This window comes from Citrus clementina, unplaced genomic scaffold, assembly GCF_000493195.1.
Source record: "Citrus clementina cultivar Clemenules unplaced genomic scaffold, Citrus_clementina_v1.0 scaffold_3, whole genome shotgun sequence".
NCBI lineage: Eukaryota > Viridiplantae > Streptophyta > Magnoliopsida > Sapindales > Rutaceae > Citrus > Citrus x clementina.
The window spans coordinates 29,071,759-29,088,915 of NW_006262339.1; the positions used below are offsets into that span (position 1 = coordinate 29,071,759).

A 17,157-nucleotide genomic window follows, 5' to 3' on the forward strand; every position below is an offset into this window, starting at 1 on the left:
AGATTAGTGCAAAAATCTCAAAAACTCTAATTATTAAACTGAGTCCCATTGTCAATGACAATCCCTTGAGAGGTTCTAAGTCCTCAAGCCTTGTTTTTATCCTTGGGGATAACCCCCTTCTGCAACTAATTGACTATGGAGTCCATCTAAGATCCCTCAATGACCACAAAGTTCACCTCAAAGAGATGATCCCCGAAGATGCAGGGTTTGAGTACTCTTTCCACAACGACAATATTAGGGAAGATGACCTCTCATTTGGACACATTTCTTGTTAAGCCATTAACCATTGGGTTCTCTTCTATGAGAATCTCCTCGCTTTCTACTCCTATGACGCTTTTCTTCAATTCTTTGACTTTTTTGAGAATTTCCTAGAAGATGAGGAGCTCTATTTGTCAATAAAGGATGGAATAACAGCCTTTTGTTCGATCCCACGCAGACAATTCCAAAATGTTTTGGTTTGATTTTGGTTTAGCCCAAAATACTATGAGAGCTTTTCTGCAGAAATTGGTTTTCTGGCAAAGATAAAGACTAGGCTGTCTGGAAACAGTTGTTTGGGGACAGTAACGCTGAGACGAACATGAAAACAAAGAAACAAGTTGTTAGAGGCAGTGCCAGTGGTTGTTGGCTACGACACTTCGATGGTCAAGTTAGTAGGAGGTTAAAGGAGGCCATGAGTTTTTAGAGAAACCCTATAATTGTTAGGATGAAGCGCTTACCATTGGGCTAAAAGCTTAAGCTAATAGCCAAGGTGCAACTTTATTTCCTTATACAATGGAAGCGTAGAGCCCCACACTAAGCAGTGGATGGACATGAGAGGCTACACACATTTGTAATTGTGCCAACGGGCCGGGTAGTTACGCCCTAAGTAACCTTACTGCCACCTCAATGGAATTACACAGAAGGATGTTACACCCACAAGCGCACAGAAGAATTGTTGGGGCCCCATAACCTCAATAATCCCCCCCCCCCCCGACAAAATTGCTTCTGTGGCGGCTTGAACCAGTGACCTCACTCTGATACCAATTGTTAGGATCTAGCGCTTACCATTGGGCTAAAAGCTTAAGCTAATAGCTAAGGTGCAACTTTATTTCCTTATACAATGGAAGCACAGAGCCCTACACTAAGCGGTGGATGGACATGAGGGGCTGCACACATTTGTAATTGTGCCAATGGGCCGGGCAATTACGCCCTAGGTAACCTTACTGCCACCTCAATGGAATTACACAGAAGGATATTACACCCACAAGTGCACAGAAGAATTGTTGGGGCCCCATAACCTCAACAATAATAATAAATATTTAGTGTTTTGTAAGTGAGTGAACTTACTCCCTTGAGAAACCTACCTGACTTTTTAAAGTAAAGTGCCCATGAGGGCATCTTTATGTTCTTTTGGACATGTGCTGAGCCGTTATTAGTGATTTTCCTCCTTAGGCAGGGTCTTAAAGGTAATTTGGTCCCTCTTATATAGGCTTTTAAGCTTGCTTGGATTAGATAGTTGTCCATTGGGTGACAGTCTGTGCTGACAGCATGTCCTCAACCCTAATTGGCCCATTTTGAATTAACCAATTGGCCTGAGAAGCACCTAACTTCACTTGAGATGGTGCAAGTGGTTTTGTGTGTCGTTCCTCTTTCTTAATTATGACTTTGACAACTTGTAAAGAGATATTCTAGAGACAGTCCAGATGGGCACTGCGGCATGGCATGGTGGCTTTGGCATGTCTGTCACTGTCTTGTGGTCTTGTAGAATGCATTTTTCTGTTACTCTTAGACAATTTGGATGGTTGAGGCTAGCTCTTCAAGATTTTCCTATTTCATCTTACCTTTTCTGAAATGCAAGTTATGCAACCCAAGAGAGGGGGTGAATTGAGATTTTAAAATTTATGCAATACAATTAGCACAACAATTTAATCTATTGCCTTAATCAAATGAAAATAATAAATTCAATCAAGCACAATATTAAAAGAGTAAGGGAAGAGAAAACAAACACAAGGATTTGTACGTGGTTCGGTTATCCCCGCCTACGTCCACGTCTCCAAGCTCACCCGGCTTGAGGATTTCACTATCCAAGCCTCCCAAGGCTTCAAATGTTTACAATTGACTTCCAAGGTATCAATGGATCTTTACAACAAGAGATTATATCCCCAATCTCTTCACCCTAAGTGTTTCCCACACTTGTACACTCACAATTTGATGAGAAATGAAAATCACAACAATGAAACTCTCTTTAAGAGTGGATAACAAATTATAGCTCAATAATGATTCAATAAATGATGATTTACGAAATGAAAGCTCAATATATGTTATATGATTTTATATTTGCTTGTATTCGTTCTTAAAATGAAGTTTGAGTTGAGTTTTTATAGTGAAAGCCCAAAAACTAACCGTTATAGGTAAATTCTAGCTCTCAAGCGGTTAGCCGCTTGATTATCCGGCTAGCCGCTTAGGAACAGTAATATTACTGTTATTTTTAAATTTTATTACAGTAATACTGTTCACTAAAATTATACTTTGGTCTAAAACTTTCTATAATTATATTATAGCCCAAAATGTCAGAAAACTTTACAAATAGGTCTAATTTCAGAACTTCCTAAGAATAGTTGTCTTTCCCAAACTTTCTGAAATTATGATATGACCCCAAAGATTTTATTGTTTCACACAAAGGTCCTTTTCAACATAATACCCATATTTTTCAAAGTTCTCAAAACCTTTCACTTTAGTCCAAAATATTCATAAATTATAGTATGGCCCAAAACATTTCAAATGTTTGTAAAAACGTCTAACTCCGAAATTTAATACTTATTTAAAATCAAAGATTTCAAATCTTAGCATTTAAGTCCAAATTACTTAAATCCACAAAATACTTTACTTTATAAAAATAAAATCTTTTAGTTTATGAAAAGTATTTAATTAAATTAATCTCTTGAGCTTCTCAAATGCTAAATCATGCATCAATTAAATCATACCGGCTTTACAAGAATTTATCGCACTAATTGTTCGTTGAGCTCTAAACTATATTCTTGATGTCACCGTTGTCCATTGAGTGTCTTGAGCTTGATTTCACTTGATTCACTTGCATAAATATTATCCTTTAAAAACTAGTGAAAATGTGAAATACAATATTTATTAAATTTACTTAAGACACATGTTTGTTATCATCAAAATTACATTATGTGTAGCCCTTTAGGCTAACATTTTCAACATCGTTTATCGGGTCCTGAGTCATACTCCCCATATGTCATTCCCTCAATAACTCTAGTCTACATTTTACCACCAACACATATATACATATTCTTAAATGTACAAATAAATTTTATTAATATTATTTTTATTTTAATTATATTTATTCTTATAATAATTCAACAATAAAATTTATAAAACATATACGACTGATTTTAAAATTTACAGTACTTTTAAAAATAAATTTTACTAACTAAAATTTACAACACTTTTAAAAATGAATTTTACTAACTGCTTAGTTGATTCTATTTTTAATTGATTATTTCTGTAATACAATTAATAATAAATATTAATAAAACTACAGTATTATCAAATTAGCTCTTAAATTGCCATCTAAATTTCGTTAAATGAAATTTTTATTAAGCGATGGCTGTTAACCTCCTCATTAAAGAAAATATTGTGAAAAAAAATGAATAATACTACAAAACTTAAATTTTTGTCACAAAAACTATCTCAATTAATAAGACATTCAACAATTAATTAATAAAATAATATGATCATTATAAAAAATTATCAATATTTAATGAATATCATATCAATTACAATAAAATTTGGGATGAGTATCTTTTAATACAAAACAAAATTAGGACGTGATTGTGACGGAAGCTATGACCTATCCTGGAGATGGAAGAGCCTAGAATGTTTTACACCTTCACTTTATTTATTATTTATTATTTTGAACCCGAAGAGGCCAGGAGAAGATCGATATTTCTGGAGAGGAAAAGACGCCACATATTAGCCACGTACGGTCATCTCCAACATTTTTTTGTCTTTTTAGGAGACGTCAACTTAAACATTTGATAAGTCCAAACCCACTTAGTGCAAACATTTCGATATAAATTTACACTCTCGTAACTTTACTTTCGGCGTGTTTGTCTTGTCTTTTCATTTATTCACTCTTGACTCTTAGTAAGCTTCTGTCACAATGGCGGACGAAGTGGTTCTGTTGGATTTCTGGCCCAGCATGTTTGGGATAAGGGTCAGGATTGCTCTGGCGGAGAAAGGCGTCAAGTATGAGTACAAGGAAGAGGACTTGAAGAACAAGAGCCCCCTGCTTCTGCAGATGAACCCCGTTCACAAGAAGATCCCGGTTCTCATCCACAACGGCAGACCGGTCTGTGAGTCACCCATCATTGTTCAGTACATTGATGAAGTGTGGAAGGACAAGGCTCCATTGCTTCCCTCTGATCCCTACCAGAGAGCTCAAGCTAGGTTCTGGGTAGATTTCATTGACAAGAAGGTAACTTTGTTGTTGATTTTCTGAAGTATGTTTATGGGTATTTTTTCAATTTTAGATTTAATTGTAATTTTATTAAAATAGAAGCCGAAATTTTGTTATTAAAATATTTCATTGTCGAGTAGATGTCATGGATTTGTTGTTTGACTACAAATAAACAGGGATTGCATTGAACGGAGGGGGAAAAGATGTCCCCTACAGAGTTGAAGATTTTGGTTGTTGCAGGACTATGATGCAGATATTATAAACTTTAGTAGGTTGCAGCAAAAAATCAGTAAATCTGAGAGGCCAACGATGAGGATCATAGTGAGAATACTATAAACTAGAGTAGGCTGAATATTTGCAGTTAAAAGTCTAGTTTCAGTAGTAAGGGTAGTAAGTAGTGGCCTTCTTAATGTTTAGCTCTTGGTTTGAGCTTTAGTGGGTGTGATTTTACAAATATATATATATATATATATATATATATTTTTAAGGAATAGCTGGATGTCTGTGGGATCTATATTTTTGAGATGGTAAAATCTAGTCTTGAAAATCTTAAGATATGCTTAGAAGTTAGTAAAATTTCAATTCAGTCCTTTATTTTTCTGGATGTTTCTTGGCCTCTACATAGTTTTGCAGCTAAGTGTAAGACTGTAACCTACCTGTTGCTGATTTTGTTGTCTTGAAATGGATACTGAACCTGAATGTGTTAAATTTTATCCATTTTCGGACAGATTTTCTGATACAATATTGAAAGTAAATTGCAGATGTACGATTCTTCGAGGAAGACATGGACCACAAAGGGAGAAGAGCAGGAGGCAGCTAAGAAGGAGTTCTTTGAAGTTCTGAAGACTTTGGAAGGGCAGCTTGGAGACAAGCCTTTCTTTGGAGGAGACAATTTTGGGTATGTGGATTTAAGTTTGATCCCATTCTATTGTTGGTTTTACACGTATGAGACATGTGGAAAGTTCAGCGTCGAGGCTGAGTGCCCCAAGTTCATAGCTTGGGTGAAGAGATGCTTGCAGAGGGAGACTGTTGCCAAGGCACTTCCTGATGGGAAGAAAGTGTTTGAATTTGTTTCAGTGATGAGGACAAATTTAGGATTGGAGTAGAGAGAAAAAGGGACATACCTAGGAGCTGAGAATAAGTCAAGCAGCGCAATCGTGCTGCCTGCTTATTCTTTAGGTGGTTGATGTTGGTTTGGCTTGTGATGGTTGTTTTCCTATTGTGTTTTTGTATTCGGATTGTTGTATTTCCCTAGTAAAAATAAGCTCCAATAATCCAATAAAGGACAATTAATTTTGTCCCCTACTGTTGTTATCTTAGTGTATGGTAATCACGAAGAGTGTGTTTAGTATATTGAATTGTGTATTTTTATTGTATTATTTTAATATATGTGTATTATATTATGTTGTATTATAATAATATTGTATAATATTTGGTGTTGCATTGTAGGATCCACCTATGTTACAACAGTGGTACTATACCACAATTTTTGTCCTCATTTAATATAGCCATTGGATTTAAAGCAACCAATCGAATGGAGAAGAGATGGCCATGTTTGTGTTGTATAAGACCGGAGAAATCGATTAAGAAAAAGTAAATTTGGATGTGATGAAATACGGTGACTCACCTCTCTCCGAACGCAAGATTACTGTTATCAAGAAGGAAATTTGAGGAATTTATGAAGTCCAGGTGAAAATCAAAGGAAGCCCCTGCCAAAGGCCAAATGGATAAAGGGACAATCTTATGCACCGTTTTCTTTTCTAACGCTCCTCTTTCTCTATATCCATAAATCCTGACCAAATTTGCTCTCTCATCAAACATCAAAAGATATCTCAAATCATTTCATGGTGGAGTTCTTTAATTTGTTCATTGCTCTATAGTCTTGTGCAGCTTTAATATATCTCATGCTGCAATTTAATTTGTTATTTTATTCTGAAAATCAAATTGAATAATTGTTGCAGTCACGTATATATGCTGGGTTTCTTCACATCTTCCTCGTTGGCTTGAAGTTTTGTTCACTGAAAAGTTCTTCCACGCTTGCATAATCCACGAAGACGAAAGAAAAAATGAAAATGACTTATATTGCTTGGACAATTGCACTAGCTTATGCCCTCATTGTTTGTCCTTTCATGCCTCTCATTGTTTCTCGATTTCCTTATGCAAGGCCAATCTTCATTTATTCTGCAAGAATTTTATTGCATCTTCCTCCTTCAATCCAATGCTCGTTGCAATTAAATTAACCAACGACTCCTCGTTACCAATCTCACTTCTCTGATTTCATGTGTGCCTAAAAATTCAGCACCGACTTCCGATTGCCCTTTGCCTTGTTGATTATAAGTTCGTCGTCGATTGCCTACAAGACACACGCCATATTCACATTACGAGTCATCATAAATTTTTAATTGCGACAAACATAACTAAACCCTAATTCCAATTTTTTGTCTTATTTTGCTGTCTCCATATCGATTTGAGATGAAATCAGTTCCATTGATGCAGTACAACAAACTTTCTCACCACAAGCTCGCAAATGATATTACATTACATTAAAACGCAACCGGCTCCAACGGTTGCAGGTTGCCGCATCAATTATCTAATAATTAATTTCAGCCATTAAATTGACCAGTAAAACATCCAACGACTCAACTGAATAAAGATAAAAACTGTGGTATGATACCACTGTTGTAACGTAGGTGGATCCTGCACTGTATTATATTATATTTTATGATATATTATATTGTATTAATTTTTATGATTAATTTAAATTATATATTTAAAAAATAGTAATTATTAGTACTTAAAAAAAATTATAAAAATAGAGGTCTTAAATTGTAACAATTTGTTTTAGTGTAAATGTTAAATTTTATTGAGAAATGATGACAACAATTGTCTTTTTTTAAACAAATTTGTAAACTCAAATTTAGTTATCAACAAGGGTTGTACAACCATTGTCTTTTTATAAACAAAATTCTAAACACTTGTTTTTTTATAAACAAAATTCTTAAAAAAATAATTATCAATAATGGTTCGTATAGCATAATAAACTAAAAATTTTGTGAAGGCATTCAATCTCATCTCAAACAAATTTCATCCATCATTGTCGTCTTCAACCAATCTGAAAAATCAAACCCCCTGAATCAAACATACAAAGGAACTAAGGGAGGCAGCGGCTGCGCCTATTAGTGGTTATATGAAGATGGTGAAGAAATGGAGAAGATGACAAACAAGAACCTTAGAAAAAGAAGGAACAGAGAAGACGAAAAAGAAGAGGGGAAAAGGAAAAAATAAAAATAAAAGAAAAATGAGAGAGAGAAACACATAAGACGAAGAATAAGAGGGGGAAAGGGAAAAAAATAAAAGAAAAAAGAGAGAGAGTGAGAATCAGAGAAAACGAAGCAGAAGAGGGCAAAAGGAAAAAAATAAAAGAAAAAAGAGAGAAAAACAGAGAAGATGAAGAATAAGAGGGGAAAAGGAAAATAAAAAATAAAAGTAAAAAGAAAGAGAGAGAAATAGAGAAGATGAAGAAGAAGAAGCTAATGCGGTAAAAACCCGAGTCTCACTCGGGTTTCGTTATGCGGGGTTTCCTACATTAATTTTTTTTCTTAATGCAATAACGAAGAAGTGCCAAACATTGTATTGTGATGGACCAATCTACGTTACAGAATGTGTAACGTACACACCCAATGGGAAATAGCACACGTGTTCTGAGGAGAGAGAAAAACTGTGCAAATGCAGGCAATAGGAGTTGGCTACAGTTGGATCTGTAAGTTACAGCATCTGTAACTTAGCCAGCTCCGTATTGTGATAATTTAATGCAATGCAGAGCCCTGATACAGCATAATGCAGCCTGCCAAACATGGCCGAAGTTTACAACGTTGATAGGGTTCAGTTACTATTCAACCGTGATTTGATATTTATTTTATGTCTTTTTGTGATTTAATCATTAGATTCAATTAAGAGTTGTAAAAATTATTCCAACAGTAAGAATTTAATCACTTAATTATTAACGTTGCAGTTCCTCATTTTTTTTTGAAAATTATAAGGAAATATTAGTTTTTAAAATTTGTACACATAAGTCTATTAAAATATTTTATTATCTTTATATGGATTAAGGGTAATTTAGTTGTTTTCCTATTGTGTGTTTGTATTTTGATTTTTTGTATTTCCCTTGTAAAATAAGCTGCAATAAAGGACAATTAATTTTGTCGCATACTGTTGTTATCTTGGGGTATCGTAATCACAAAGTTCACAACGTTGATAATGGTTATCTAAAATGTTATCACGTATAGAATTTGATTGGATATTGGATAAAATTATTTGGATAGTTCATATAATTATTTTAATTAGCGGTTATTATTTTTCAGCCAAACCTTTTTATCAAATTATTTTCTGCAAATTTATTTCTACGAAGTTTTCTTTGGCTAATCTAACTATCTAAGGGGGTTGATGTTGTTTGGCTTACTTGTGTTCGTATGATGTGACTATTTGTATTGGGTTGGGTATCTCTTCCTTGAAGATGCTTTTGTCATTTTCCCTTCTAAATAAACTACAGTAAAGGACAATGGATTTTGTCCAATGTCCTTACCATCGCATCCTGTTTTTCTTGATTCTTTCGTGTTTGGTGAGCGGAAAGTTATTGACCCAAGAAAAAGAGCAAGAATCCCATGAAAAGTTCGGAAATATTAAGAATTTTGGAGAATAAAAGATATTTTGGTTCAAGTATGTTAATAAATCAGTGTATTCGTTCTCTCTTTTTAGTTGTCTCTCTCTTTTTTCCCTTTATGTAATCGTCCAGTGTCCCCGATATTAAATTGTATTTATTGTTTTTATATTTGTGGAAGACACATTTACTCTGTAATAATGTGGAATGAGAAGGCAAGTCCTAGCAAAAGGTTGGGATTCAAAACCTTTAAATAAAATTTGCGTGAAAATAGGCTTGATATTAAATTATAAGTTTTTTTTTTTGTTGGACGTTATCATTTTATTACTTAATTTTTTTCTAAATTATTCTGAACCCAATTTTTTTTATAATTATTTTTTGATATCTAATGTTTTAGTTTTTATTATTTTACAACTAAATCATTAACGCATTAAGAAATTACTGATGTCATAAGAATATTTTAAGAAATTTGTTCAAGCATTCAAGGTTCTTTATTTTGGGGGCAAGCATAATACATGTGCTACCTCACTTGGAAGGGGGGCGGGGGAAGGCGAGGTGGAAGGAAAATTACCAACTTGACCCTTAGCCCTATGTTATTTTTAGTTATTTGCGAAAATTCTCTTTTTGGAGGAGAATGATGGATTGTTAGAGTGGATGATTTGGAAGATATTTTTGGAGGTCAGGTATGGTTAGTTTTCATTTGTATATTTGTTGGAATCTCGCATATTTTAACCAAGCTTTTTGCATGGGCTCACCATGCACTTGTAGGGTCTAGGGAGGCTAACATGTCTTATAGTTTAGGTGTTTTATTTGTTTTTGATTTCATTGTTTGTTGTTTTGTCTGGTTTAATAATACCACTTATCCTAGTGAGTTTTATAGTCCCATTGGGCCATAAGCTTCTCAAGCTCAAGCTCAAGCATTTACTTTTCTGGTTAGAGACCAACGTCTTGGGGCTAATGTGGAATCCTTGAGTCAAAAGTATTATAATATTTATATTTAAAATAATCAATTTATAAAAGTGATATTTCTTTGTATTTGATTAATATTTTATTTTTTAAATTCAGCGGTCAAATTGTACTTGCACATTTTAGGGAAAATAAACTTTTACTGTAACTTTTAGGGAAAAGGATATGTACACTCTTCAAATTTAGAAAAATGGTCATTACACCCCCAAGTCTTGAAAAGAGGGCACCAAAACTCTCTTTTAACTATAATATCTTTTATCTTTATTATCACGAAAAAATGAACTCTAATGTATTATAATAACATTAAACTAAATGTGATAATAAAATATTTAAATATTTTAAAATAATTTCAATATTTATGAATATTTTAATATTTTACAATCTAATAGATATATTTTATTATATAAAAGTAAATTTTAATCTAAATAGAACCATAATAATAGAATAAATGTACTAAAATTGAAATTATTTTAATATTAAGTAGAATAATAATTTTAACATTATTAGTATGTGACTTTCTTTTTAATTCCAAAATGTAGTTAATGCAAATGTTTATTTAAAATCTTACAATAATAGAAATATATTATTAAAATAAATATAATAATTTATGTATTTAAATTTATTAAAATATTTTGATACTGTTAGTCTACCGCATAGATTACATTATTTATATAATATTTATATTTATAAAAAAATTAAAGTTAATTTTTTGGATAATAAAGATAAAGTGTATAATGGTTAAATGGGGATCTTAGTATCACTTTTTAAAAATTTGGGGTTTTGTTGACCATGTCCTCAAATCGTGAGAGTATCAATGTTTTTTTCCCTAATTTCTATTAAAATCCTGCTATGTTTTATGGATTGATGGTAAAATGAAAGAAATTAAAATTTTAAGTTAAGAAAAGTATTTGGCAACAAATTTTAGTGATAAAGTGATATATTAGGAAAAATTATGTGCTAAAATTTATTTTGTTGAGGAAAAAAATTAGATTTGAGTAGAGGAAAGGGGTATAGCTAGAAGATGAGAAAAGTCAAAGCAGCACAATCGTGCTGCCTGCTATTCTCTGGTGGTTGATGACAATGAATTTTGTCTATTACTATTTTGTTTTTCTCTTCGGAATATTCTGTGGAGTCAATCTAACACGCTTTATGAGTTAAAATCATTTCTCTTGTATTATTTTTTGTTCAGTTGTGAAGTCTCATGACTAATTTACCCTTCCGCATGGATTACCATTAATATGTTAAAATAAAAAAGGGCATGAAGACTTTTGCAAAATTATGACGACTTTTTTGGATGCAAGACTTTTTTTTTTTTGGATGAAATTAAAGAGTTTTTCAAATCAGTGGCCGAAATTGTTGAAATGCAATTAAAGGGTTAGGTGTAATAGTACAAGTTTGAAGGCATCATCTTAAAATTTGATATAAATAATTCAAGTGAAGAATTGCTAAGGGTGAGCAATTGAAAGGTTTTTTTTTTTTAACCATGTATGAGAGTATTGGGTGTATTTAAATTTTAAGAAAAGAAATTTCTTTACTTAAATATTGTACTTAAATAATTATTAGTAATACAATTATTATCCCTTACTCCCATAGATATAGGCATAATTGCCGAATCACTTTAAATTCTTGTGTTCTTTATTTTTCTGTGATTATTTGGTGCATTTGATTCCGCATTTCACGCACAACAAATGGTATCAGAGCCGACAGTTTGTAGTTGGTGTAGGTAGTATTGTTCACGTATACGGTACTATTTATGTACACAATATTATTCATATATATGGTATTGTTCTCGAATATGGTGGAGCCAATAGATTGTACTTGGGAGGATTAATAGCTTGTGATGTAGGAAGTTAATTTAGGTTAATTTAGGAATTTTAAGATTGTAGAATTTTATTATTTTAGGAATTTTTATTTTAATTAGAGTCAATTATGGTATTTTATTATTTTAGGACTTTTTGTTTTTATTAGAGACAATTAAGGTATGAGATTTAGTTAACTTAGGAAAAGTATATTTTATTTTCATTATAATTATGATTATTTTCTCTTTTTAAGTTAACTTAGGGAAGCGGATTTACTCTATAATAAATAGAGAGGTCTTGTTATTATTTTCAGAACTTTAGAAATTATCTATTTTATAAAAAAAATAGATATAAAAAAAGCGGGTTTACTCTATTAAAAAAAAAACCCTATTTTATAATTCCCTCTGAAATTATCTATCAAAATCTCTCTCGTAAAGTCATTTGGATTAGAGCGTCATCTAATCTCGCATTATGCGTTATTAAAAATCTCATTGAATCGTCTAGATTAGAATGATATCTAATCACACTTCGATTAGAGTGTAAGCTAATCAGGTTGGCTTGGTCCAGTGCTAGAACGATATCTAGTTTTCCTATCCTATCAATTTCTGCTTCTGCTATGCCGCTCCATCAATTGGTATGAGAGTGGTTCTGTGTGAATCGTACAGCTTTCCTGGATACCCACATCTCTTCCGACCAAATCCATCACCAAAAAAAGAAAAAAAATCAAAACTTTACAAGTTTTGAAAACCCTAGCCGCCACTTTAATTTGGTTTTCTAGCCAATCTACCTTTATTCTAGGGATGACAAAATAACCCGAACTCGGATGAACCCGGATAATCCAAGCTGGGTTGAACCCGTATCGGAATGTAAAAAAATTCGAGTCTGGAATAGATTTTAATAACCCGGATGGATCCGGGTCCGGTTCCGGGTTTGAGATAACCCGTACATCCGAAACCCGGACCCGAATATTCTTATTTTAGCATAATATTTAAATTATTTTTTAATATAAAAAGGGGGAAAATATTGATGCCCTAATCATCCTTTTCGTCCTCTTTCTTTTCTCTTCTCTTCATTTCACACTTTCACAGTCGCCTCTCTTCACCTTTTTCTTTTCTCTTAATCAAATCATCATTTTCGTTCCCATTCACTTCTTCTCTTCATCAAATCATCATTTTTCTCTTCAGTTCTTCTTTTCATCAAATCATCGTCGTCACTCCTTATCGCTTCGCTTTGCTGTGTTCGCATTCATCATCATCACCAGCCTTCATTTGGCCGTCGTTTGTCCATTGTGATCTCGGTTTTAGCTGCCGTTCATCCACCTTTTGCGAATTGCGCTCATAGCTATGACGTGTTCATCATCATCATATCATCAGCCACCAATGTTCATTACTTCGCCGGCCACTGATTGTTGAAGTTTGTGAACCAAATCCGTGAATCGCGATTTTGAGTTGTAGACATGGATTTATATTTTGTAAGTGTCATGTCATGGATCTGTATTTGCATGTGATCCGGGTTGAAAACCCGCAATCGGGAAACCCGAAATAATCTGGGTTTAACCTGTTCCGGACCCAGTGTCACAAAAATCAGATTTAAATCCAGGTCCGGTATAGCATTTTAGTATCCGGGTCCGGAACCGGGAAGGCCAAACCCGGACCCGGACTCGGATTTTGCCATCCCTACTTTATTCCTCAAAGACTGATCACAGATAATATCATCATTGGCTATGAGTGCCTCCATAAGATTAGATGCAAAAAATATGGAAAATAGGGGTTGGTTGCTATAAAACTTGACATCAGCAAAGCTTATGATAGGATTGAATGGTGTTTTGTAGAAGGCATTATGCGTAAGCTAGGCTTTTCAAATCGATGGGTGAGTTTCACAATTAAATGCATCATGTCATCTACATTCTCCTTCCTGCTTAATGGCAAAGTTTGAGGTCTCGTCAATCCCCAGAAAGGGTTGCAATAAGGATGTCATTTTTCCCTTTATCTATTTATTCTATATGCAGAATCTTTATCTTTTTTATTGGTCCATGACGAAAATCATAAATTCATTCATGGCATTAAGTTTGGTGTCTAGGGCCCTACTATTTCTCATTTATTTTTTGTTGATGACAGCTTGGTGTTCTCCAAAGCAACGATTGCAGAATATAACCATCTCAAAGAGTTGTTTGATCTGTATAGTAATGCATCTGGTCAAGTCATCAATTTTCAAAAATCATCTTTATTTTTCAGTCCAAATACTCCAGGAAACATCAGAGAGGCAATTAAACATGTCTTCAACCTTTCTGTTGTCTCTCATCATAAGCAATATCTTGGTCTCCCATTGAAGCTGGGCAGAAGTAAAAAATTCTTCTTTAATACATTAAAGACTCAGCTTTGGGACAAAATTAAAGATTTGGAAAGCCAAATTATTCTCAAGCGGCGGTAAAGAGATATTGATCAAATTTGTTGCTCAAGCTATCCCCACATATGCGATGAGTGTCTTCAAGCTCCCTCTCAGCTTTTGTGATGATTTGAAAAAATTAATCACCAATTTTGGTGGAGTCAGAATTTATCCTCCAAAAGCCTTCACTGGTTGCCATGGCTGAAACTCTTCCTTTCAAAGGAATATAGGGGCCTTGGTTTTAGAGAGTTAAGCTCTTTTAATAAAGCTCTTATAGCAAAACAATGCTGGAGATAAATTTCTTTTCCACACTTTCTAGTCTCCAAAGTTATTAAAGCTAAATATTATCCAAGAGGCAACTTCATGGAGAGTAAATTGGGTAGTAATCCTTCATATATATGGAGAAGTATCTTATGGGGGAAAGAGGTCATTGAGGCTGCCTCAAGATAGAGAATTAGATATGGTAAAATTGTTTCTATTTATCACCACATATGACTTCCTCATCCTAGCACATTCAAGTCATTCTCTCCTCAGATCCTACCTTCTCAATCTCGAGTAACCATCTTGATTGACGAAGAAGGACGCTGGAAAGAATAGTTAATAAGAACTCATTTTCTCAAAGAAGATGTAACTCAGATTTTGAAAATCCTATTACCCAAAAGGCCATTGGAGGATCAACTGGTCTGGACATATGATAAGTGAGGCCACTATAACGTAAAAAGTGGCTACCATGTGTCCTTTTGTTTGAAACTCAAGGACTGGCCTTCCAGTTCCAGTACTAACACAGGGTGGTGGAAATATCTCTGGAATTTGTCTCAACCATCCAAGATTAAATTTTTTTATTGGCGAGCCTTTTCCAATATTCTAGCCACTTATTTAAATATGCATAAAAGGAAAATTCAAGTTGCTCCTTCATGCCCTTGTTGTGGCTTTGCTTATGAGGATCAGTATCATGCTCTGGTGGGGTGTAATAAGAGAAGAAGGTATGGAAGCTCACGAGATTTTATTCATGTCTAAAGATTACAAGGCCCGTTGAGTTTTCCAATTTGACCACTCACATAACATCTATATTAACAAAAGATGAGTTTGAAGAATTGGTAGTCTTATGTTGGTCAATTTGGTTAGCTCAGAATCATTTGGTTTATGGTAAAGTTATCACTGAGTCTCAAGCAATTTGGCTAGCTCGGAACCAGCAAGAACATTAAACCCAATACTCCCAGCTCATGTTGCGAAAGTCCTCCCTCGTCATGGTACAAAGTGAATGTTGATGATTTGTAGGGTGATTTTCTCTAAAGATATAGAGTTTGTGGAAGTTGTTGCAATGCCCAAAGGCCTTCAATTGGTAATGAATATCGGGTTGGCTCCTGCTATAATTGAGTTAGATTCTCTCAATGTCGTTAATCTTATTAGTAACAAAATGCACAACAGATGTGAAGTGGGGTGATTAATCTCCAACATTCAAGAAGTCTTACTGTTGTAAAAAATTTTAATATACTCGCAAGCGCACGAATCAACAGATAGAATAGTGGTAACGAGATCGAACCCACAAAGATTGTTATAAATTGAAAATTCTAATTTAAATCTAAAATTAATATTAATTCTAGCCTAGTTGAGCAAATTAAGTTTTTAATAAAATTAAACTAATTAAACTAAGAAAACTATTAAAGCAAATGAGAATTCAATAAGACAAAAATTACCAAGGTTTCATAATCCACCACTATTCAACTAGTATTTATCTAAATATTAATTAATCCTCAATTTTAGAGTGACAACTCGAAAACAATCTATGTCATCTCATAAATATAACAATTAAGCCCAAATAAAATTAATCTTACGTAAGTTCTTTTTCTGCTTGATAGTATGACAGCTAAGTATCCTATGTAAACATATTGAATAACAAAGAGTCAAAGTTTTCCTAAGCACTCTGTGTAAACAATTTATTGAAAAACACAAAATCAAATATAATCATATATAAACTTTATAGATCCAAGCATAGACTTAATCAAATATTAATCTTAACAATCAATAATGCATGACAGAATTAGTGAAAAAGAATTTAATAACATCCAACTAATCATGTGAAACAAGAACCATAAACATTAAAACACACATGTGGGGAATTAATTAAATAAAGAGATAACTATTTCATTGAATAAGATTTCATCCTTAACCTCAGTATAAGAAAATTAGGTAGACATATTTGAATTAAGAGCAACAAAATAAATAACCCCAGCCATGAAAACTAAACAGCCGTTGCCGCTCCTGTCTTCTCTCCTTAATCGTGTCTCCTTTCGCTTCCTTTTGCGTTTGGCGGCTTCTCCCATTTTTTGTCCAAAAGCCAAAAGCTTGCGTATATAGCTTCAAAATGGGCCCCACATTTTCAATTCTAAAGCCAAAACGCTTTGGCCTTTTATTTGTTTTGCTCCCACACGCCAAATCCTTTGTATATTATTTCCTTATTAAAATTGGAAATCTAGCCACACGTTTGACTTCCAAAGCAAAAGGCCAATTAATGATTTCTTCCTTTAATGCCCAACACGTACATTCCAAATTACTAAATAAAATCTTTCTTTAATTATCTTAAGCTCATGCGGAAACTTTGGAACATAATCTTTAATTCTTCAATTCTTTTCTCTTATGGATCTTTTATGCACTTTTTTTTTTCGTAATCTCAAATTAATTCCCTATTTAATAAAACAATTCAATTAGTTAATAATAAGAAATAAAAATAACTAGCAAATATACAATAAGGGGTAAAATATATATATAAATTATGCTCATCAAATACCCCCAAACTTAGATTTTGCTAGTCCTTGAGCAAAACTAAAACTTAAAAACAAAAATTAAAGTAACAAAACAAAAAAGTAAATCCTAACTAAAACCATTTTTGC

The 17,157-nt window shown here is 33.4% G+C and overlaps 1 protein-coding gene across 1 annotated transcript; it reads left to right on the top strand.

Annotated features, from left to right (window-relative positions):
* Positions 1–3,934: 3,934 nt before the first annotated feature.
* On the top strand, positions 3,935–5,810 carry LOC18047132 (probable glutathione S-transferase). The gene is made up of 2 exons (XM_006442157.2): positions 3,935–4,477; positions 5,221–5,810. Exons 1-2 carry the CDS (start codon positions 4,163–4,165, stop codon positions 5,563–5,565), a joined length of 660 nt encoding a protein of 219 aa, XP_006442220.1. The 5' UTR covers positions 3,935–4,162; the 3' UTR covers positions 5,566–5,810.
* The last annotated feature ends 11,347 nt before the right edge of the window (positions 5,811–17,157 follow it).